Source organism: Eleutherodactylus coqui, chromosome 11 (genome assembly GCF_035609145.1).
Source record: "Eleutherodactylus coqui strain aEleCoq1 chromosome 11, aEleCoq1.hap1, whole genome shotgun sequence".
Classification (NCBI taxonomy): Eukaryota; Metazoa; Chordata; class Amphibia; order Anura; family Eleutherodactylidae; genus Eleutherodactylus; species Eleutherodactylus coqui.
The window spans coordinates 82834171-82858917 of record NC_089847.1 but is presented as its reverse complement, the minus strand read 5'-3'; the positions used below and the strand labels follow the sequence as shown (position 1 = coordinate 82858917).

General features: G+C 47.7%; 1 protein-coding gene across 1 annotated transcript in view; it reads right to left on the bottom strand.

The window, feature by feature from the left end:
* The window catches only part of LOC136582068 (girdin-like), a 59245-nt gene that overhangs the window by 24730 nt on the left and 9768 nt on the right, over window positions 1-24747 (bottom strand). The window contains exons 2-7 of the mRNA XM_066582841.1: window positions 21732-21853; window positions 19316-19385; window positions 14492-14561; window positions 14332-14390; window positions 12785-12868; window positions 12170-12310 (exon numbers count right to left, since the gene is read on the bottom strand). Coding sequence (XP_066438938.1) covers window positions 12170-12310; window positions 12785-12868; window positions 14332-14390; window positions 14492-14561; window positions 19316-19385; window positions 21732-21853 — 546 coding nt within the window. The remainder of the gene's footprint in view (window positions 1-12169; window positions 12311-12784; window positions 12869-14331; window positions 14391-14491; window positions 14562-19315; window positions 19386-21731; window positions 21854-24747) is intronic.

Genomic DNA, 24747 nt, shown 5'->3' with positions numbered 1-24747 from the left:
ATGCAAAATAATTGCTCAAACGGTCTTTTTAACGAATTTTGAGTGATCATTTGAGATGAGCGAGCACCGAAATGCTTGGGTGCTCGTTACTCGAGACGAATTTTTCGCGATGCTCGAGGGTTCGTTTCGAGTAACGAACCCCATTGAAGTCAATGGGTGACTCGAGCATTTTTGTATATCGCCGATGCTCGCTAAGGTTTTCATTTGTGAAAATCGGGGCAATTCAAGAAAGTGATGGGAACGACACAGAAACGGATAGGGCAGGCGAGGGGCTACATGTTGGGCTGCATCTCAAGTTCCCAGGTCCCACTATTAAGCCACAATAGCGGCAAGAGTGGGCCCCCCCTCCCGACAATTTTTACTTCTGAAAAGCCCTCATTAGCAATGCATACCTTAGCTAAGCACCACACTACCTCCAACAAAGCACAACCACTGCCTGCATGACATTCCGCTGCCACTTCTCCTGGGTTACATGCTGCCAATTCCCCCCCCCCACGACCCAGTGTCCACAGCGCACACCAAACTGTCCCTGCCCAGCCTTCAGCTGCCCTCATGCCACGCCACCCTCATGTCTATTTATAAGTGCGTCTGCCACAGGAAAAGCAGGCACACACTGCAGAGGGTTGGCACGGCTAGGCAGCGACCCTCTTTAAAAGGGGCGGGGCGATAGCCCACAATGCTGTACAGAAGCAGTGAGAAATCCAATCCTGTGCCACCTCCATCTGGAGCTGCACACGTGGGCATAGCAATGGGGAACCTATGTGCCACACACTATTCATTCTGTCAAGGTGTCTGCACGCCCCAGTCAGACCGCGGTTTTTTATAAATAGTCACAGGCAGGTACAACTCCGCAATGGGAATTCCGTGTGCACCTACAGCATGGGTGGCTTCCTGGAACCCACCGGCGGTACATAAAAATATCCCATTGCAGTGCCCATCACAGCTGAGGTAGTAATGTCATGTTTAATGCAGGTGGGCTTCGGCCCACACTGCATGCCCCAGTCAGACTGGGGTTCTTTAGAAGTGGAAACAGATGCATTTACAACTCCCTGTGGACCCACAGCATGGGTGGGTGCCAGGAAGCCACCGGCGGTACATAAATATATCCCATTGCATTGCCCAACACAGCTGAGGTAGTAATGTCATGTTTAATGCAGGTGGGCTTCGGCCCACACTGCATACCCCAGTCAGACTGGGGTTCTTTACAAGTGGAAACAGATGCATTTACAACTCCCTGTGGACCCACAGCATGGGTGGCTCCCTGGAACCCACCGGCGGTACATAAAAATATCCCATTGCATTGCCCAACACAGCGGATGTAACGTCAGCTGTAATGCAGGTGGGCTAAAAATTCATTTGATTACACTCTAGGCGAGGGCCCACAAACATTGCTGTATCAACAGTACTAATGTACCTCTGAAAAATTGCCCATGCCCAACCAAGAGGGCAGGTGAAACCCATTAATCGCTTTGGTTAATGTGGCTTAATTGGTAACTAGGCCAGGAGGCAGCCCAGTTAAAATAAAAATTGGTGGAGGTGAAAGTTTCAACGCTTTAATGAGCATTGAAACGTATAAAAATTGTTTAGAAAAATTATATGACTGAGCCTTGTGGGCCTAAGAAAAATTGCCCGTTCCGCGTGATTATGTGAGGTTTCAGGAGGAGGAGGAGGAGGAGGAGGAGGAGGAGGAGGAATATTATACACAGATTGATGAAGCGAAAAGGTCCACATTTTTGATGGGGATACAGAACGATGCTTCCATCCGCGGGTGCAGCCTACCTATTGCTTAGGCATCGCTGCTGTCCGCTGGTGGAGAAGAGAAGTCTGGGGAAATCCAGGCTTTGTTCATCTTGATAAGTGTTAGCTAGAGATGAGCGAACGTACTCGTCCGAGCTTGATACTCGGGCGAATATTAGCGTGTTCGGGATGCTCGGTACTCGTAACGAGTACCACGCGATATTTTGGTTACTTTCAGTTTCCTCTCTGAGACGTTAGCGCGCTTTTCTGGCCAATTGAAAGACAGGGAAGGCATTACAACTTCCCCCTGTGACGTTCAAGCCCTATACCACCCCCCTGCTGTGAGTGGCTGGGGAGATCTGATGTCACCCGAGTATAAAAATCGGCCCCTCCCGCGGCTCGGCTCAGATGCCTTGTGAGTTAGCTGAGGGAAAGTGCTATCGTGCTGGAGCTGCTGTAGGGAGAGCGTTAGGAGTTAGTGTAGGCTTCAAGAACCCCAACGGTCCTTCTCAGGGCCACATCTAATAGTGTGCAGTACTGTGTTAGCACTGTATTTTTTTTTTTTTCAAAATTGGATCTGCAGAGCATTGCGCCCTGCAATAGGGACAGAAGTGGTGGTTAGGCAGGGAGAGTGTTAGCAGTGAGTGTAGGCTTCAAGAACCCCAACGGTCCTTTCTAGGGCCACATCTATCCGTGTGCAGTACTGTCCAGGCTGCTGTTAGCAGTGTTGCATATTTTATTTTTTTTTCTCAAAGCCGGCTGTGCAGACCATTGCACCCGGCATTAATACTACAGGGATAGAATTGTGTAGGCAGGGCCAGAAGACATACATTATTCATTGAATAGACGCAGTGTGGCTTTTCCTTTGAAAAACAAGGGAAAAAATTCTATTTCGCCTGCCTCTGACAGTCCTCAGGGCTCTGGGTACGTGTGTGCTGCGTGCAGAACGTTAAAAAAAATCAGACGCAGCCAGCTACGTTTTACTGCAGGCTTGCGCCAATTTTTTTCCTGCATGGGAAATCCCTGATCTGCTGTAGCGAATAACTTTGCATCACTGCAGTTCTGTGACACATTTGCAGGGCCACAACACAGTTATTAAACTTAGTAGTATTCATTGAATACACGCAGTGTGGCTTGTCCTTTGAAAAACAAGGGAAAAAATTCTATTTTGGCTGCAGGCTTGCGCCAATTTTTTTCCTGCATGGGAAATGCCTGATCTGCTGTAGCGAATAACTTTGCATCACTGCAGTTCTCTGACACATTTGCAGGGCCACAACACAGTTATTAAACTTAGTAGTATTCATTGAATACACACAGTGTGGCTTGTCCTTTGAAAAACAAGGGAAAAAATTCTATTTTGGCTGCAGGCTTGTGCCAATTTCTTTCCTGGCTTGGAAATCACTGGTAATACAGCATGCTGAGGGGTAGGGGTAGGCCTAGAGGACGTGGACGCGTAGGCCCAAGTGAGGGTGTGGGAACAGGCCGAGCTCCTGATCCAGGTGTGTCGCAGCCGACTGCTGCGCGATTAGGAGAGAGGCACGTTTCTGGCGTCCCCACATTCATCGCCCAATTAATGGGTCCACGCGGGAGACCTTTATTAGAAAATGAGCAGTGTGAGCAGGTCCTGTCGTGGATGGCAGAAAGTGCTTCGAGCAAGCTATCATCCACCCAGAGTTCTGCGCCGTCCAGTGCTGCAAATCCGAATCCTCTGTCTGCTGCTCCTCCTTCCTCCCAGCCTCCTCACTCCACTACAATGACACATGCTCAGGAGCGGGAAGACTCCCAGGAACTGTTCTCGGGCCCCTGCTCAGATTGGGCAGCAGTGGTTCCTCTCCCACCAGAGGAGTTTATCGTCACTGATGCACAACTATTGGAAAGTTCCCGGGGTCCGGGGGATGAGGCTGGGGACTTCCGGCAACTGTCTCAAGACCTTTCAGTGGGTGAGGAGGACGATGACGATGAGACACAGTTGTCTTGCAGTGAGGTAGTAGTAAGGGCAGTAAGTCCGAGGGAGGAGCGCACAGAGGATTCGGAGGAAGAGCAGCAGGACGATGAGGTGACTGACCCCACCTGGTGTGCAACGCCTACTCAGGACAGGTCTTCAGAGGGGCAGGCAAGGGCAGCAGCAGGGCAGGTTGCAAGAGGCAGTGCGGTGGCCAGGGGTGGAGGCAGGGCCAGACCGAATAATCCACCAACTGTTTCCCAAAGCGCACCCTCGAGCCATGCCACCCTGCAGAGGCCGAGGTGCTCTAAGGTCTGGCAGTTTTTCACAGAGACGCCTGACGACCGACGAACAGTGGTGTGCAACCTTTGTCGCGCCAAGATCAGCCGGGGAGCCACCACCAACAGCCTCACCACCACCAGCATGCGCAGACATATGATGGCCAAGCACCCCACAAGGAGGGACGAAGGCCGTTCACCGCCTCCGGTTTGCACCGCAGCCTCTCCCCCTGTGCCCCAACCTGCCACTGAGATCCAACCCCCCTCTCAGGACACAGGCACTACCGTCTCCTGGCCTGCACCCACACCCTCACCTCCGCTGTCCTCGGCCCCATCCACCAATGTCTCGCACCGCACAGTCCAGCCGTCGCTAGCGCAAGTGTTGGAGCGCAAGCGCAAGTACGCCGCCACGCACCCGCACGCTCAATCGTTAACCGTCCACATAGCCAAATTTATCAGCCTTGAGATGCTGCCGTATAGGGTTGTGGAAACGGAGGCTTTCAAAGCTATGATGGCGGCGGCGGCCCCGCGCTACTCAGTTCCCAGTCGCCACTACTTTTCCCGATGTGCCGTCCCAGCCCTGCACGACCACGTCTCCCGCAACATTGTACGCGCCCTCACCAATGCGGTTAGTGGCAAGGTCCACTTAACTACGGACACGTGGACAAGCACAGGCGGGCAGGGCCACTACATCTCCCTGACGGCACATTGGGTGAATTTAGTGGAGGCTGGGACAGAGTCAGAGCCTGGGACCGCTCACGTCCTACTCACCCCCAGAATTGCGGGCCCCAGCTCGGTGGTGGTATGTTCGGCGGTGTATGCTTCCTCCACTAAAGCACCCTCCTCCTCCTCCTCAACCTCTGTCTCGCAATCTAGATGTGTCAGCAGCAGCAGGACGTCGCCAGCAGTCGGTGTCGCGCGGCGTGGCAGCACAGCGGTGGGCAAGCGTCAGCAGGCCGTGCTGAAACTACTCAGCTTAGGAGATAGGAGGCACACGGCCCACGAACTGCTGCAGGGTCTGACAGAGCAGACCGACCGTTGGCTTGCACCGCTGAGCCTCCAACCGGGCATGGTCGTGTGTGACAACGGCCGTAACCTGGTGGCGGCTCTGCAGCTCGGCAGCCTCACGCACGTGCCATGCCTGGCCCACGTCTTTAATTTGGTGGTTCAGCGCTTTCTGAAAAGCTACCCACGCTTGTCAGACCTGCTCGTAAAGGTGCGCCGGCTCTGCGCACATTTCCGCAAGTCCCACACGGACGCTGCCACCCTGCGGACACTGCAACATCGGTTTAATCTGCCAGTGCACCGACTGCTGTGCGACGTGCCCACACGGTGGAACTCTACGCTCCACATGTTGGCCAGGCTCTATGAGCAGCGTAGAGCTATAGTGGAATACCAACTCCAACATGGGCGGCGCAGTGGGAGTCAGCCTCCTCAATTATTTTCAGAAGAGTGGGCCTGGTTGGCAGACATCTGCCAGGTCCTTCGAAACTTTGAGCAGTCTACCCAGGTGGTGAGCGGCGATGCTGCAATCATTAGCGTCACCATTCCTCTGCTATGCATCTTGAGAAGTTCCCTGCAAACCATAAAGGCAGCCGCTTTGCGCTCGGAAACAGAGCCGGGGGAAGACAGTATGTCGCTGGATAGTCAGAGCACCCTCCTGTCTATATCTCAGCGCGTTCAGGAGGAGGAGGAGGAGCATGAGGAGGATGAGGAGGAGGGGGAAGAGACAGCTTGGCCCACTGCTGACGGTACCCATGCTGCTTGCCTGTCATCCTTTCAGCGTGTATGGCCTGAGGAGGAGGAGGAGGATCCTGAAAGTGATCTTCCTAGTGCGGACAGCCATGTGTTGCGTACAGGTACCCTGGCACACATGGCTGACTTCATCTTAGGATGCCTTTCTCGTGACCCTCGCGTTACACGCATTCTGGCCACTACGGATTACTGGGTGTACACACTGCTCGACCCACGCTATAAGGAGAACCTTCCCACTCTCATTCCCGAAGAGGAAAGGGGTTCGAGAGTGTTGCTATACCACAGGACCCTGGCGGACAAGCTGATGGTAAAATTCCCATCCGACAGCGCTAGTGGCAGAAGGCGCAGTTCCGAGGGCCAGGTAGCAGGGGAGGTGCGGAGATCGAGCAGCATGTACAGCCCAGGCAGTGCAACAGTCTTTAAGGGCCTGGACAGCTTTATGGCTCCCCAGCAAGACTGTGTCACCGCTCCCCAGTCACGGCTGAGTCGGCGGGAGCACTGTAAAAGGATGGTGAGGGAGTACGTAGCCGATCGCACGACCGTCCTCCGTGATGCCTCTGCCCCCTACAACTACTGGGTGTCGAAGCTGGACACGTGGCCTGAACTCGTGCTGTATGCCCTGGAGGTGCTTGCTTGTCCTGCGGCTAGCGTCTTGTCAGAGAGGGTGTTTAGTGCGGCTGGGGGAATCATCACAGATAAGCGTACCCGCCTGTCAACCGACAGTGCCGACAGGCTAACACTAGAGATGAGCGAGCACCAAAATGCTCGGGTGCTTGTTACTCGGGACGAATTTATCGCGATGCTCGAGGGTTCGTTTCGAGTAACGAACCCCATTGAAGTCAATGGGCGACCGGAGCATTTTTGTATTTTTGCATTTTAGTATAGCCAAGGCCCAAGTTACATTTATGTTGCTAAAGTGTAGGCCAACCCCACACACCTTTCTGTACCATGAGTGCAGGCGAAGAACATAGAAATTGCTATGATTACACTGTAGGTGAGGGCCCAAAAAAATTGGTGTACCAACAGTACTAATGTACCTCAGTAAAAATTGGCCATGCCCAACCAAGATGGCAGGTGAAACCCATTAATCGCTTTGGTTAATGTGGCTTAAGTGGTAACTAGGCCTGGAGGCAGCCCAGTTTAATGAAAAATTGGTTCAAGTTAAAGTTCCAACGCTTTTAAGAGCATTGAAACGTATAAAAAATTTTTAGAAAAATTATATGAGTGAGCCTTGTGGCCCTAAGAAAAATTGCCCGTTCAGCGTGATTACGTGAGGTTTCAGGAGGAGGAGCAGGAGGAGGAGGAGGAATATTATACACAGATTGATGAAGCAGAAATGTCCCCGTTTTGGATGGTGAGAGAGAACTATGCTTCCATCCGCGGGTGCAGCCTACGTATTGCTTAGGTATCGCTGCTGTCCGCTGGTGGAGAAGAGAAGTCTGGGGAAATCCAGGCTTTGTTGTAGGTAGTGTGGTGCTTAGCTAAGGTATGCCATGCTAATGAGGGCTTTTCAGAAGTAAAAGTTGTTGGGAGGGGGGGGGGGGCCACTCTTGCCGGTATTGTGGCTTAATAGTGGGACCTGGGAACTTGAGATGCAGCCCAACATGTAGCCCCTCGCCTGCCCTATCCGTTTCTGTGTCGTTCCCATCACTTTCTTGAATTGCCTAGATTTTCACACATGAAAACCTTAGCGAGCATCGGCGAAATACAAAAATGCTCCGGTCGCCCATTGACTTCAATGGGGTTCGTTACTCGAAACGAACCCTCGAGCATCGCGATAAATTCGTCCCGAGTAACGAGCACCCGAGCATTTTGGTGCTCGCTCATCTCTAGTGTTAGCCTGTCGGCACTGTCGGTTGACAGGCGGGTACGCTTATCTGTGATGATTCCCCCAGCCGCACTAAACACCCTCTCTGACAAGACGCTAGCCGCAGGACAAGCAAGCACCTCCAGGGCATACAGCGCGAGTTCAGGCCACGTGTCCAGCTTCGACACCCAGTAGTTGTAGGGGGCAGAGGCATCACGGAGGACGGTCGTGCGATCGGCTACGTACTCCCTCACCATCCTTTTACAGTGCTCCCGCCGACTCAGCCGTGACTGGGGAGCGGTGACACAGTCTTGCTGGGGAGCCATAAAGCTGTCAAGGGCCTTAAAGAGTGTTGGCCTGCCTGTGCTGTACATGCTGCTCGATCTCCGCGCCTCCCCTGCTACCTGGCCCTCGGAACTGCGCCTTCGGCCACTAGCGCTGTCGTATGGGAATTTTACCATCAGTTTGTCCGCTAGGGTCCTGTGGTATAGCAACACTCTCGAACCCCTTTCCTCTTCGGGTATGAGAGTGGAAAGGTTCTCCTTATACCGTGGGTCGAGCAGTGTGTACACCCAGTAATCCGTAGTGGCCAGAATGCGTGTAACGCGAGGGTCACGAGAAAGGCATCCTAACATGAAGTCAGCCATGTGTGCCAGGGTACCTGTACGCAACACATGGCTGTCCTCACTAGGAAGATCACTTTCAGGATCCTCCTGCTCCTCCTCAGGCCATACACGCTGAAAGGATGACAGGCCAGCAGCATGTGTACCCTCACCAGTGGGCCAAGCTGTGTCTTCCCCCTCCTCCTCATCTTCCTCCTCCTCCTCCTCACCGCGCTGAGATATAGACAGGAGGGTGCTCTGACTATCCAGCGACATACTGTCTTCCCCCGGCTCTGTTTCCGAGTGCAAAGCGTCTGCCTTTATTCTTTGCAGGGAACTTCTCAAGAGGCATAAAAGAGGAATGGTGACGCTAATGATTGCAGCATCGCCGCTCACCACCTAGGTAGACTCCTCAAAGTTTCGAAGGACCTGGCAGATGTCTGCCAACCAGGCCCACTCTTCTGAAAATAATTGAGGAGGCTGACTCCCACTGCGCCGCCCATGTTGGAGTTGGTATTCCACTATAGCTCTACGCTGCTCATAGAGCCTGGCCAACATGTGGAGCGTAGAGTTCCACCGTGTGGGCACGTTGCACAGCAGTCGGTGCACTGGCAGATTAAACCGATGTTGCAGGGTGCGCAGGGTGGCAGCGTCCGTGTGGGACTTGTGGAAATGTGCGCAGAGCCGGCGCACCTTTCCCAGCAGGTCTGACAAGCGTGGGTAGCTTTTCAGAAAGCGCTGAACCACCAAATTAAAGACGTGGGCCAGGCATGGCACGTGCGTGAGGCTGCCGAGCTGCCGAGCCGCCACCAGTTTACGGCCGTTGTCACACACGACCATGCCCGGTTGGAGGCTCAGCGGTGCAAGCCAGCGGTCGGTCTGCTCTGTCAGACCCTGCAGCAGTTCGTGGGCCGTGTGCCTCCTATCTCCTAAGCTGAGTAGTTTCAGCACGGCCTGCTGACGCTTGCCCACCGCTGTGCTGCCACGACGCGCGACACCGACTGCTGCCGACGTGTTGCTGCTGACACATCTTGATTGCGAGACAGAGGTTGCGTTGGAGGAGGAGGAGGAGGAGGAGGAGGGTGGTTTAGTGGAGGAAGTATACACCGCCGCATATACCACCACCGAGCTGTGGCCCGCAATTCTGGGGGTGGGTAGGACGTGAGCGGTCCCAGGCTCTGACTCTGTCCCAGCCTCCACTAAATTCACCCAATGTGCCGTCAGGGAGATATAGTGGCCCTGCCCGCCTGTGCTTGTCCACGTGTCCGTTGTTAAGTGGACCTTGGCAGTAACGGCGTTGGTGAGGGCGCGTACAATGTTGCGGGAGACGTGGTCGTGCAGGGCTGGGACGGCACATCGGGAAAAGTAGTGGTGACTGGGAACTGAGTAGCGCGGGGCCGCCGCCGCCGCCGCCATCATACTTTTGAAGGACTCCGTTTCCACAACCCTATACGGCAGCATCTCCAGGCTGATAAATTTGGCTACGTGCACGTTTAACGCTTGAGCGTGCGGGTGCGTGGCGGCGTACTTGCGCTTGCGCTCAAACACTTGCGCTAGCGACGGCTGGACGCTGCGCTGACAGACATTGCTGGATGGGGCCGAGGACAGCGGAGGTGAGGGTGTGGGTGCAGGCCAGGAGACGGTAGTGCCTGTGTCCTGAGAGGGGGGTTGGATCTCAGTGGCAGGTTGGGGCACAGGGGGAGAGGCAGCGGTGCAAACCGGAGGCGGTGAACGGCCTTCGTCCCACCTTGTGGGGTGCTTGGCCATCATATGTCTGCGCATGCTGGTGGTGGTGAGGCTGCTGGTGGTGGCTCCCCGGCTGATCTTGGCGCGACAAAGGTTGCACACCACTGTTCGTCGGTCGTCTGCACTCTCAGTGAAAAACTGCCAGACCTTTGAGCACCTCAGCCTCTGCAGGGTGGCATGGTGCGAGGGGGCGCTTTGGGAAACAGTTGGTGGATTATTCAGTCTGGCCCTGCCTCTACCCCTGGACACCGCACTGCCTCTTGCAACCTGCCCTGCTGCTGCCCTTGCCTCCCCCTCTGAAGACCTGTCCTCAGTAGGCGTAGCAAACCAGGTGGGGTCAGTCACCTCATTGTCCTGCTGCTCTTCCTCAGAATCCTCGGTGCGCTCCTCCCTCGGACTTAATGCCCTTACTACTACCTCACTGATAGACAACTGTGTCTCATCGTCATCGGCCTCCTCACCTACTGAAAGGTCTTGAGACAGTCGCCGGAAGTCCCCAGCCTCATCCCCCGGACCCCGGGAACTTTCGAATGGTTGGGCATCAGTCACGATAAACTCCTCTGGTGGGAGAGGAACCACTGCTGCCCAATCTGAGCAGGGGCCCGAGAACAGTTCCTGGGAGTCTGCCCGCTCCTCAGAATGTCTCATTTTCATGGAGTGAGGAGGCTGGGAGGAAGGAGGAGCAGCAGCTAGAGGATTCTGAGTTGCAGCAGTGGACGGCGCAGAACTCTGGGTGGACGATAGGTTGCTGGAAGCACTTTCTGCCATCCACGACAGGACCTGCTCACACTGCTCATTTTCTAATAAAGGTCTACCGCGTGGACCCATTAAATGTGCTATGAATGTGGGGACGCCAGAAACGTGCCTCTCTCCTAATCCCGCAGCAGTCGGCTGCGATACACCTGGATCAGGAGCTCGGCCTGTGCCCACACCCGGACTAGGGCCTCCGCGTCCTCGGCAGCGCCCACGTCCTCTAGGCCTACCCCTACCCCTCAGCATGCTGTATTACCAGGAATGCAGAAACACAACACTGTAATTAAATGTGCCGCTTATTGGCCTGTGGTTGGAGGCTGAGTTCGCTTACGGAATGCCAGGAAATAATTTGGCGCAAGCCTGCTGTAACACTTAGCTGGCTGCGTATTTATTTGGAGAAATACTACCCCCAGCAGACACGGACCCAGAACACTGAGCAGAGTGACAGGCAGGCCAAATAGATTTTTTCCAAATATTTTTTTCTAAAGGACCACTGCGTATATTCAATCTATAATATGTCTTCTGGCCCTGCCTACACAATTCTGTCCCTGATGTGTGTGTCACGGAACTGCAGTGTTGCAGTGTTATTAACTGCAACAGACCGGTGATTTCAGAGCCAGGAAATAATTTGGCGCAAGCCTGCTGTAACACTTAGCTGGCTGCGTATTTATTTGGAGAACTACAACACCCAGCACACACGGACCCAGAACACTGAGCAGAGTGACAGGCAGGCCAAATAGATTTTTTTCAAATATTTTTTTCTAAAGGACCACTGCGTATATTCAATCTATAATATATGTCTTCTGGCCCTGCCTACACAATTCTATCCCTGGAGAATTACTGCAGGGCGCAATGCTCTGCACGGCCGATATACCAAAAAAAAAAAAAAGTGCAACACTGCTAAAAGCAGCCTCCACACTAATGCACACGGTTAGATGTGGCCCTAAGAAGGACCGTTGGGGTTCTTGAAGCCTACCCTAACTCCTAATACTCTCCCTACAGCAGCTCCAACACGATACCACTGTCCCTGATCTCTGTCACAACGCATCTGAGGCGAGCCGCGGGAGGGGCCGATTTTTATACTCGGGTGACACCTGATCTCCCCAGCCACTCACTGCAGGGGGGTGGTATAGGGCTTGAACGTCACAGGGGGAAGTTGTAATGCCTTCCCTGTCTTTCAATTGGCCAGAAAAGCGCGCTAACGTCTCAGAGATGAAAGTGAAAGTAACCCGAACAACGCGTGGTACTCGTTACGAGTAACGAGCATCTTGAACCCGCTAATACTCGAACAAGTATCAAGCTCGGACGAGTATGTTCGCTTATCTCTAGTGATCATCTTTGCGTATAAATGGGCCTTTAGTCAAAGTATGATAGCTCTTTGGAGTTCTTCGACTCTGACTACACTTTCAATCTGAATAATGCCACTTCTAGTCCACTTTTACAACCTACCTTATACTGGAATTTTTGGGTTAATTGCGGTGTATTATAAGTAATTAATTATTGTAATACTATTATATTACACATACAAACACAATAGTATTATTCTTACCCCCAGAGCATCATCTCTCTGCTTCAGGATGTCCTTCAAGTGAGCACACGACACATGGACCAGGTCCTCCAGGTCAGAATGGGAGAGCTGACACAACTCTGACCCAGGTAGAGAAAATATTTTCTGAGGGTCTTGAGTTATCTTCAAAGAGAGTAAAAAAATAACTGTCAGCAGAGATCAAATAGAGAAACAAGTCGGACAATAAAAATAAAGAAAGTTAGAAGACAGACAGTAAACTGTAAAAAGGCTTAATTCACAGGGGCGTATTTTCTGCCAAATTTTTACGCACTGAATATGGACCCATTGAATTAAATTGGTTTATCCAGACATTGGTATTTTACACATGCAAAATAAATCCCAGCATCTACTACTGCGGTCCGAATTACGGGCCAAAATCGCTGATGAAAGTCTATGGGAGTGTAAAAAGACACAGCGAAAATGGATGTTACATATGTATTCATATTCACTGCGGGTTTTTTTATGAATGTTGCCAGTGGACAGTGGGGAAAAAAGTGACATCAATTGCACACAGTGCTCAGAGAAATGGGGCATTTTTCACAGACCAAAATTGCATACGTCCGTGTGAATGGGGCCTTACAGTTCCTACAGGTTCACCTCTTGAATTTTCTCTGCCAACTTGGTTTGGAAATTTAGACTCAGACTGCGAATTCCACCTATTATTTCCTCGCGACCCTCTCCCTGTAAAGAGATGAATGTTTGGAGACATTACTGGAATAATCAGAATAACATTCTCATGTAAACTTGCTGACGACCATATTTGCTGGCGTTGCAATGCACAGAGAATAGAACACATTGATGTCAATGGGTTCATGCTCATGAAAGGTGTTTTGCGCATGCGGAAAAAAATAGGTCCTGCTCTATTTGCCCATTCGCGCAACAAAGGCCCCATAGAAGTCACCTGGAGATGCACAAATGCAGACTCAATCTGCGCAATACACCACACTATTCGGTGAAAAAAAGAACATATTTGGTCCTCATTAGGCAAAATAGCCTTTTAAATCATGGCTGGGAGGATTTTAGAGGGATTTAAGAAATGCTACCTTTTAAAAAGATGCAAAATTTGTCACCGTCTCAGTTCAGTAGCTGGAGGTGTAAAAAGTGACTCCATAGCTTTAGACATATGTAAAGTTGTGACAAATTTTTTGCAACATTTGATACTTTTTAAGCAAATAATGGCAACGTGGCCTCCATCAAAACTAACATTAGGCCTCATGTCCACGGGCAAATCCGGATTTAAAATCCGCAGCGTTTTTCCTGCACGCGGATCCGCGCCCCATAGGGATGCATTAGACACCTGCACGTAGTTAAATACCTGCGGATGTCATTTTTCCCTGCAGGCGCAGGTCCCGCGTGCAGGAAAAAATCCGGACATGCTCCATTTTCGTGCAGGTCTCCCGCGGGGATGGCTCCCGCACCTGAATTAAACTCACCTGCTCCGGACGGTACGGGTCTTCCCTTCTTCGCGGCCGGATCTTCTTTCTTCGGCCCGGTGGATGTGCCCGGCGCATGCGCATGGCACGCAGCCGACTTGCCGAGCACATCCGCCGGGCCGAAGAAAGAAGATCCGGCCGTGACGGAAGGAAGACACGCACGGACCGCTGCGGGTAAGTTTATTCTGATTTTTTAGCCTTATGTCCGCGGAGCAGGAGGGACCCGCTACGGATTCCCCATGGAGAAAATGTACGTGATACTGAATATAACGACTATTCTCGTAACACTGAATATATGACTATTATCTGTTTGCTGTGATGTACAGCAGGATGGGGGAGATTTATTAAGACCAGCGTATGCAACAGCGGTCTCAATATGATCCCTGCCCGCGCACAATCAGGCGAATATCTCTTCATTCATTAGGTGCATCCTGGCACTTTTGGTTGCCAACATAGAAATCAATGCCAGCTACGAACTGCAGTAGATTTCTGATATAGTGTACACCAAATTCTGGCATATACTATACATAAATGTGTCTTGCCAAGGTGGCCATGCTCCCCCCAACAAACCACACCCCTTATTCTAAAATGAGTTGCGGGATGTCGTAGATCCTTAGAAGTTATAACATTTTTGTGCCAGCAGAACGTCCACTTAATTTTGCCACTTTTCTATGAAAAACAAAACACTTGATAAATCTTGCATTTTGTTACCTGAACCGCAGCTCCAAGCATGAGTGATATCATCTTCTCCATCTCTTGCAGAGATGCATCTAAATGAGCAGGTGTTACATATTGTATAAATATTCACATATTGCTGATAATTCATAGATACAGTAATTATATTTCTGGGACTAGTGGTATGCCAACTGACCTGAGACGGGGTCCTGAGAGATAAGATGTGTGTCTGGAAGGGACATCAGGATCAGTTGCTGGAGTTCATCCTAGAACAGATTATAATATACTGATACTACAGTATAGAGTATAGTAGGTTGACAGTCTGCATACATTAAAGGGAATGTGTTATCAGAAAATGACCTATTATATAAATCACATTTTTGTGTTAAACATATTTATTTAGAATTTGTGGTGGTTTTCATTAACTTTTAATGCACAATCTATATTTTAAAAGAAATCATAAAATCCTAATACTAGTCTGTCACTACCTGATCTGTAGAGAAAACTTTTCAGCAGTCCTCCCACTAACATCCCAGTCAGGATTACACTGAGATGTAACACCTATATGTAGACTAGTAATTTTTAGGAAGTTATAGTACCAGTGTTTCTGGTGGCGCACTGCGTCACACAGCTCTGGTACATGCACGTCACACACACAGCACTGCTACATATATTGTTCATCCCATACAACAGGGATCAGAAGCAGCACAGCGCTGGTGATGAAGGACCTGAGATAAAGTCACCATCATGCGCTGCCCCTGATCACATGAAGGTGAGGCTCATCCCAAGTGAATGACTTGCATGCTCCGCCCCAGATCACATGTCAGTGACGTCATCAAAGATCCTTCATCCCCAGTGAGGGAGTTACATGCTCCGCCCCTGATCACATGATGGTGATGTCATCACAGGTTCTACATTCTTGTGCAGATTACAGGCGGACTACAAACCCCCTGTGGCCTCAGTTGGTATGGTATACTAACAAACTGCTAGCCGGACAGCAGCCGTGTGCATACAGGATTTGTGATGAGAACACCTTCAGGTGATCAGGGCCGGAGCATGTAACTCCCTCACTAGGGATGAAGGACCTTTGATGTTAGTCATGTGATCAGGGATGGAGCATGTAAGTCACTCACAAACCCACTCACTACTCACTGAAGCACAGACGGACATCTTGTCGTTAGCATTTTATTAACAAAGGATCCACCATTCACTATTGCTGATCAGCTGTGACTTATTCCCCCCTCCCTGCGAAATTTCCTCTGCACAGGTCACAGAGCATGCCTAGAGCAGTCTTCCATACAAGTCAATGAGTCAGCTTCTGACCATTCTGTGAGCGGCCCATGTAGCTGCTGTAAAGCATATCTCTAACAGCAAAAACACATGGGTGCATGCGTTAATACACTCGTTGTTACGGAGCATATTTGGGAATGTTTTTTTGAAAACAAGTTTTCAAAAAAAAGCAGGAAGATAGGTCCTGCCCTATCTTTCTTGTACATAATATTAACTACAAGCGATAAAAATACAGTAAGTCTTATATTTTCACACACATAGCAATAACACGCAGGAATCTCGATAGTGGAAAAGAAACCATTGAAATCAATAAGAAATGCAAACCAGAAACCAGCTCCTCCGCAGTTGCTCCCACGCAAGGACTGCCTGGAAACCACAACTGATGCACAGGAAAACAGAGTAAGTCCAGCGTTGGGTAAAAAACTTTTTGTCCTTATTAAACAATTCAGGCAGACATGGAAGAAGAAGGAAGCATGATAAATAAAGAGAAAACTTTTTTACCCAACGCCGGACTTACTCCGCTTTTCTGTGCATTGAAATCAATAGTTTCATTTCAGTTATGAGCGCTGGGGTCATTTTTTTCTTTTCATTCTTGCTGGTGTCATTTTGGGTCCCCCATGCTGGGTTGACCCAGAGATCCAAGCAGCTCTCCAACCATAGGATTTGGAGGAAGAATTTCCTATATTCAAGGCCACCTTGGACCAGGAGGTACTAGTGGGGCCTGACATCCGTGGGGCCTCACTTAGTACCGGGTAAGTCCATTAAAGTATTTACTCACTACATTATATGCCCGCAGGAGTGCTGGTTTGACCTCTGTATGTTTTATTTTATTTCATTTCAGTTATGTGACCCTGATTTTCATGGTCACATAATGGGGCTAAAACACGCCTATCTGTTTAAGCTCTCAGTGCTGTTAAATCTAGCTCAGGAAAGATGGCTGCCCCTATAGTCATACAGCAGAATTAAAAAATACTACAATCAGAAAATAAAAACAGGTTAAAAAATGTAATATGTTTCTCTATCTGGTTTCAATAAATAATACAAGGCTAGGCCTGGCTCACACAGGCGGATTTGCAGCACCTGCGCAGGAGAAACGCAAATCAAGCCGCCCCTAGGGATACATAGCATGCGGCTGTGATTTTTTACCAGGCGCGTGGGTCGCACACGCGGGAAGAGATTGCAGCACGCCCTATTTTCCTGCGGATCCTGCAGGGACGGCTTCCATTGACGGACCCACAGCGGTCACTGCGGATACGCGGGAAAGTAGAGAATTTTTTTTAAAAAGACAATGCGCTGGGCACGTACTGAAGAAAGACCATCCGAACGCAACGGAGGAGACCCACGCTGGATCTGGAGGGGTAAGAAGCTGCCTTTTAATGTTTATTTCTGCAGGCACACACGGATTTAGCAGCGGGATTCCGTAGCCGAATCCATGCGTGCCCGCGTGAGCCAGGCCAAAAGAGGGAGCAGATTTGGGGATTTAATTACTAACAAACTACAAAGGACGGGTGCACAATGCGTACATCACTGAAAGAGGAAGGTTTATAAGTTTTTATGACATACCAGTAAGTCCTATTTTCTGCCAGACCGCAACGCTGATACTGGTTGTAGGACAATGGTGACACCTCAGGAGAATGCGTTTTATGTGCTTGAGTTTGCCATGTGTGAATCTATTGCTCAAGTGCAAAGTGAATTCCGGCATCGATTCCAAAAACTGTAAATTTACAGGCGGCACATAAAATTTGTTGAACTTGGTTGCATATGCAAACACACCTAAGGGGCCATAAAACTGTAAAGGAAACACCCAGCGCTCCCATGTGGAAGAAAATGGGACTTACTGGTACGTCATAAACTTTGAACCTTCCTCTTTCCAGCGCTGTATGGATTGTTCACCCGTCTTTTGTAGTTTGTTAGTAATAAAGTCCCCAAATCTGCTCCTTATTTTTGACTAAACATGTAAAACAAATAGTGATATAATCTCTTTAGGTATGTGTAGCACACTATCCACTTGCCTTTAGAACCAGACCTCTGATTTAGTTCCATTTGTGACTCATTGTATTGTTTGCTAGACATACTATGTGGTAACTAGGGGATGTTGTGGTCTTTCTTTCGCCTAGGGATGCCTATGCACTGTAGTAAAAATGATCACCTCACCCAGTGGACAGCACAACCCTGGATGCCACAGGACCCCATGATACAGCAATGCAAGCCACTGGCTCCTATAATGTCAGCCACAGTACATTCATATGCAAATACAACAGGACACCGCCCCCTTCAGGCTGAATTATGCAGAGCGTATTAGCACATGAACCAGTCAAACAATTTTTTCTTCTTTTACCGTACAATTTTATGCTATTGTGCATGGGTAAAAACAATAAAGCAGGAAGAAAAACTGCATGCGAGCAAGACAGGGCAAGGCCTATCTTTTCTTGCACGTAGTATTGGCGCACAAGAATCCCACTAGCCAAAATAAAACCATTGAAATCAATTATTTCGTTTCACCAGTTTTTGCGGCCGTGATTTTCACGGCCACAAAAAGCTGCAAAATCATGGGCATCTGAAGAAGCCCTAAGTGCCATCAATTATGTTCTCTTCTCTTCTAGATGAAAGTGACTATGTGCAACCAATCACCTAAGTGTTCATAGGAACAAAGAAGACAAACAATGACCAAACCTCCACTGCCATGATGGGGGATTGTGGGGACACAGACAAATGCCACAAGGAGGCTCAAGATTGTTATTGTTTGTTTTACAGAACGCTTCCCTGCCCTCTCGTTACCAACCTTTATGTGTCACAATCACATTACCTGGTAGTAGGATCTAACCTTTATGTGCCACAATCACATTACCTGGTAGTAGGATCTAACCTTTATGTGCCACAATCACATTACCTGGTAGTAGGATCTAACCTTTATGTGCCACAATCACATTACCTGGTAGTAGGATCTAACCTTTATGTGTCACAATCACATTACCTGGTAGTAGGATCTAACCTTTATGTGCCACAATCACATTACCTGGTAGTAGGATCTAACCTTTATGTGCCACAATCACATTACCTGGTAGTAGGATCTAACCTTTATGTGCCACAATCACATTACCTGGTAGTAGGATCTAACCTTTATGTGTCACAATCACATTACCTGGTAGTAGGATCTAACCTTTATGTGCCACAATCACATTACCTGGTAGTAGGATCTAACCTTTATGTGCCACAATCACATTACCTGGTAGTAGGATCTAACCTTTATGTGCCACAATCACATTACCTGGTAGTAGGATCTAACCTTTATGTGCCACAATCACATTACCTGGTAGTAGGATCTAACCTTTATGTGCCACAATCACATTACCTGGTAGTAGGATCTAACCTTTATGTGTCACAATCACATTACCTGGTAGTAGGATCTAACCTTTATGTGCCACAATCACATTACCTGGTAGTAGGATCTAACCTTTATGTGCCACAATCACATTACCTGGTAGTAGGATCTAACCTTTATGTGCCACAATCACATTACCTGGTAGTAGGATCTAACCTTTATGTGCCACAATCACATTACCTGGTAGTAGGATCTAACCTTTATGTGCCACAATCACATTACCTGGTAGTAGGATCTAACCTTTATGTGCCACAATCACATTACCTGGTAGTAGGATCTAACCTTTATGTGCCACAATCACATTACCTGGTAGTAGGATCTAACCTTTATGTGCCACAATCACATTACCTGGTAGTAGGATCTCAGTCTCATTTTCAGGCCATGTAGATCCACATTTCCATGGTACGGCCGAGAGTCTCTAATAAAGAGACAATTATTACTAACGCTAGATACAGTGTAACACGTAGCATAGCACCAAATGCACATAGTAATCGTAACCCTTTAGTGGCGGGCCTATTTTACGTCTTAATGATCAAGGGATTTTCTTCATCATGATATTTAAAATTCTATAACTTTCCTATTTTTTTCATTAACCTCGCCATATCAGAGTTTGCTTTTGCAGAACAAGTTGTATTTTCTAATAGCATCATTTTGGGGTACATATAATGTATTATATAACTTTTCTTTAATACTGCCATTTGATTCTTTTTAGTTTTATTTTTACTGCGTTCAGCATGCAGAATAACTACTGGAAGATCATTATTCTCTGGGTCTTCACAATTCCAGCAATACCAAGTTTATACAGTTTTTTAATGTTTTGCTATTTTTTACACTAAAAATACTTTATTTAAAAGATTTGCATTTGTGTTGCCGCATTCCAAGAACCATAGTATTTTTATTTTTCTATAAGGGCTCAGTTGGACAAGCAAATTTTTCCCGCATTTAATAAATGGCTGAGCGCTGCCTGTGATTGGCTGAGCGCTCAGCTATTCAGACACAGCCCTTTCAGGAGGTGGGGATTTTAAATCCCCGCCTGATGAAAGAGCTTCAATACAGTGCTGACTAGCCAAGTGGTATATATATTTTTTATTTTTTTAGAAAATCACTACAGTGGTTCCCTGCATCCCATTGCTTCCAATGGGGTGCCAGCAGCAGCCCCATTGAAAGCAATTGGAGAACATTGCGATCCTCTGCCACAGCTGTCACAGCTGTGGCAGGGGATTCTTTACTCTCCGCTGGGAGTCTCCTTGTCACTGAAGGTTTTCAGTGATGAGGGGACTCCCTGGGGGGAATATTTACGGGCAGCACGGACCTTCCCAGCGAATGGATGCCCTATCTTTTGCAGGCGAATTTGCACGCCTGTAAAAGACGGACATGTGAACACACCATTGGAGACCAATGGTTCTAATAGATGTGCAGTTTTGTGCGCACATACACGCGCACAAATACATGTCTGAATGATGCCTAAGGTGGGAAAGTTAAGGTTTCATTATTTTTCTTTTTTTTTTCAATTTTTACACTCTTTTTAACTTTTAACTTTCGTCTCACTAGCATACTTGAAGTATGTATCTTTAGATCGTTTGTATAATACACTACAGTACATCAGTATTGTACTGTATTACATTGCCTATGAAACTCATCCAGAGTTTAAGCCTTATATGCCTCTGTAGATGACACACTGGAGCCGTTCTTTAAGCCTACGGGTGTCTTAGCAACCCACAATAGGACGCAGTGACCACATTGCAGGGGTCCGATGGGAGATAGAGGGAGCCCACCTCTTTAAGCCATTTACATGCCACGGACATATTGACTGCGGCATGTAAAGGGTTAAATGGTGGGGATTGGAAGTTTCTCTGGTCCCCGCCATTAGAGCAAATGCCAGGCTATCATCAGATAGCTGAGCACCCATTTCACCTGGCGCAAGGGACCAGTACCAGGCATCTTATGCAGTGCTATAAGAAAATGTATGCATTACAATAAAGCCTCTTAATGCTGCTATGAAAAGGCATATGCACAGTAATTAAGGGAATAAAAGGACACTTTAGTCAGACATGGGTATTTTTTTAAAACTCAATATACATTGTAAAAAATGTTGACAAGTTTTATCTATCTTTTTTAATTTTAGCAGTAATATGCAAATCAGTGTTAAAGAAACTGTCAGCAGGTTTTTCATTTACTAGGGCTCCTGACCCTGATTCACAACATGTATTTTGGTTTGTGCATACTCACAGTTAGCCTCAGCTGTCTTTCCACAAAGGTTATGGTCCCTAATGCAATAAGTAGCCATCTCATACTAAAGCTTGCACCCCGTACTGCGCCAAATTTAAATTAGCAGTACCAATCCCAGCCCACCCTCACTGATTGACAGATTAATGTCATAAGCAAGCCCAGAGCAAATCTCATGTAGGCACCACTTAACTCCTTCACTGAGTAGGCGCAGTAGTGATCTCTGACATCAGACCTATCACTGCACCTTCCAGTAGAGCTTGGGTTTGGGTGGGTCAGGTGGAGCAGCTCATAGGTATTCATTAATCAGGCAGAGCAAAGTGAAGGAGTGGGTGTGGTTTCTGGATGACTGACAGGTATATTTCAGACTACTTACGGAGATGCCGATGAGTATACACAAACAAAAATCCATAACTGGACTCCTTGTTCCTCTCTTATGGTTGCTGCAAGTTGGGGGAGTAACACTTGCTGACAGATTCTCTGCAATTACTAAACATTGTTCATTTTATAGATAAGAACACTTATTTATGACTTTTACATAAAACTCATGATGTAGTGCAAAGCGCATCCTGTAGTCAATTGCAGGTATTCTCTCAGGGGATCTTTCATAGGAGATAGTGGTCCACAATCAAAAGCTCGAGATTGCTCAAAAGTTCGGATCTGGAATTGAGAAAAATAATGAAATTTTCATAGACTTTTATTATTATTATACAACAAATGACAAACGTACATTATTAGTGGGGTTGTCCGAGAGTAAAAAAAATCTAGCAGCACAAAATGTTATAACTTAAAAAACACAGTACTCATCTGTTAAATGCCCACCGATCCAGCAGTAACGCTCCAGTAGTCCCCAGCCAATACAACGTTGATGCTCCGGCCAATCTTTGTTTACATTTCAGTAGTAATAAATTGCCCAGTCCGCTTAATGTCATAAATGGATTGTTTAATTGGCCGTTTAGACAGCATTCTCTTTTGTACAGATTACAATCTAACAGGAACTGGTTCTGTAACTCACTAAGGGATCTTTCACATCAGCCGAATATTTCCGCTATATGCACCCAACGGCACAGACAATTCCTCACCAAAATCCACAAGTATACATGTGGGATATGAAGCAGAAATCCACAACTGTGTGTTTAGGTGCATATTGGAGTAATATTCAACTTGTGGGAGAAGTCCCTTAAAGGTTTGTGGAAAGAGCCATATATACATGCACAGACACCTTTCCATTCATTCTCCATCTGGAAGCAGTGGCCACCTCAGCAGGTGGATTAAGGCCCAATACACGGGCGGGTCGAATTCCGCAGGTTTGACCAACTTTTCTCTCGTGTGTATGACCAACTTAACACTATCATACTTGTTCATTAAACATTGTGACCTATGCTATGGTATGTATCACAAGGTATTCACAATGTTCTCAAAATGTAGGACTTTACCTATTACTGTATTAGTTCTTTTTGGCTGATCTGGACTCTGCACCTAGGGCTAACATGCTCATACATTAATTCCCTGTTTCCCCCAAAATAAGTCAGGGTCTTATATTAATTTTTGGCTTATTTTCTGGATAGGTCTTATTTTCAGGAAACAGGGTTGTACAACATATATAAAGCATTAAAATAAAAATAACTACTAGAACAACAAAAATTGTAACAGTTTCATGTCTGTACTTGCTTGTATGAGTCACTGGATGTCTCAGAGGTTTACAGTGAATAGAGACTGGCCCGTTGTTTGTGTGTGTCATGTTATTCGGAAATATCATACATTTTTAGAAAAAAAAGTGTTATATACCGGGGGATTCTCTTGCTAGGAGACCGAAATATTCCTCAATAACTTTGTAATTTTTGTATGTTTCGCTATGAAAACTGACACAGACAAAGATCATGGAGCAGATGTTTAAAAGAAAAAATCTTTGTTACCCATAGCAACCAATCACTTTTATTTCATTTTTCAAGAAGAGCACTATGAGGAACGAACGCCGAGCTGTGATGGGCTGCTGCAGGCAACAAAGACAGTTTTTGTTTTAGACAGTTTCCTAAATCTCCCCTATGTCTATCGAACCATCACACTTCTCAACAAAGTGAGCTGTACCCAGGATGTTGAGACTCAGCCGCCAAGCTGGCAGTGACTCAATGTGCCATAAACATGTACGCAGTTTGTACAGTGTGTGTTTATTGTTCGTGAATGCTGACAAATGTGTTTATTTAAACGTCAAAGGGGATTTCACAATAATTATGGAGAAGGAAGTGTACGAACAAACTCCTGTACTCCCAAATTAGGGGAAAAAATTTAAGACAACCGGAAGTGCTTTGACTCCACATACAGGAAGCTGAAAAATGCCTGGCCCCATGATCTATATGAAGATCAATTATTTTTACTTGCTAAGAAAATTTTTGCAAGAAACTGGCGTCCCTCATTCCACATGTCAAAGAAGCTGCACCCATATCATGTGTTTGTGGTCCAAAAGGCCGTGGTGATTCCATGAAATTCTTCTTTATTATATGTATTAGGTTGTGCTGCTGGAGCCCGTGGTTCTATGGGTTTCCATGAGCACTGCTTCACAGGTGAGGGATAATTGAGCTGGCTGGGTGTGGAGTTTGTCCTGCCAGCCAATCCCCTCTGGTCTGCTGCATATATATATATATATATACACACATACACACACACACACACCAGGAAGCTGGTATCCCTTCACTCTACGGTTTGATTTCCTGCATGCCTGTATATGTGTTATGTGTATGAACAGTGTCTTGTCCAGTGTTTATGCAGGTGGCCAGACATTGGGTGTCGATAGTCTTGTTCTGTGTGTGTTCTTACATTTATTTTCTGTCAGTTTCATGTCAGTTTGTCTTTGCTTTGTCCTGGATCATTTGTCATCTCTTGGCTAGTATGCCCCTTAGGTTCCAGTGCTAGGCTGCGCTTATCGAGGCGATCACCTTGCTTGCTGGCAGGGCTCTGGTGGTTGTTGTCTCATTAGTGTAGGGACCCGCGAGACAACGAGGAGCCGTGAAGTGGCTTGCAGGCTTAAATGCCCTGGCCAGTTCATTAACCAATACCTTATACCTTCATAGCAATTCCATCTGTTATGTGTGCAGGTATGCAAGGTGAGTGTTTTGGTCATTTGTCAGTCCCTATGTTATGTCTGTCCATGAGTCCAGTTCCCAGTATGCAGTTCACTGTCTTGTTGGTGTTCCAGCTAGCGCGTCCTGTATGAATGCTTTACCCTCCCAGTGTCAAGCATGACAGAGTTCACATGGACACAGTAAGAATGCCAATGTGTTTTATGGCTGGCTAGATATTTACAACAGCATCTATAAATACTAAAATCACTTAATCACCAAATGCAAGATCCACCCTGAACACAAAAAGCAGCAAGGTGGAATTGTTTCCAAAACAGGGACATTGAGTTACCTCAAGTTCCACTGAACATATATAAATATGTGGCCATATGCAGCCAAAACAAAGTACAGCACACAGGAGTATATGAGACTATAGACAATCACTAAAAACCCATGCAATAAGCGAATGCTCACTTCATTCTGCAAAGCTATGTTGCT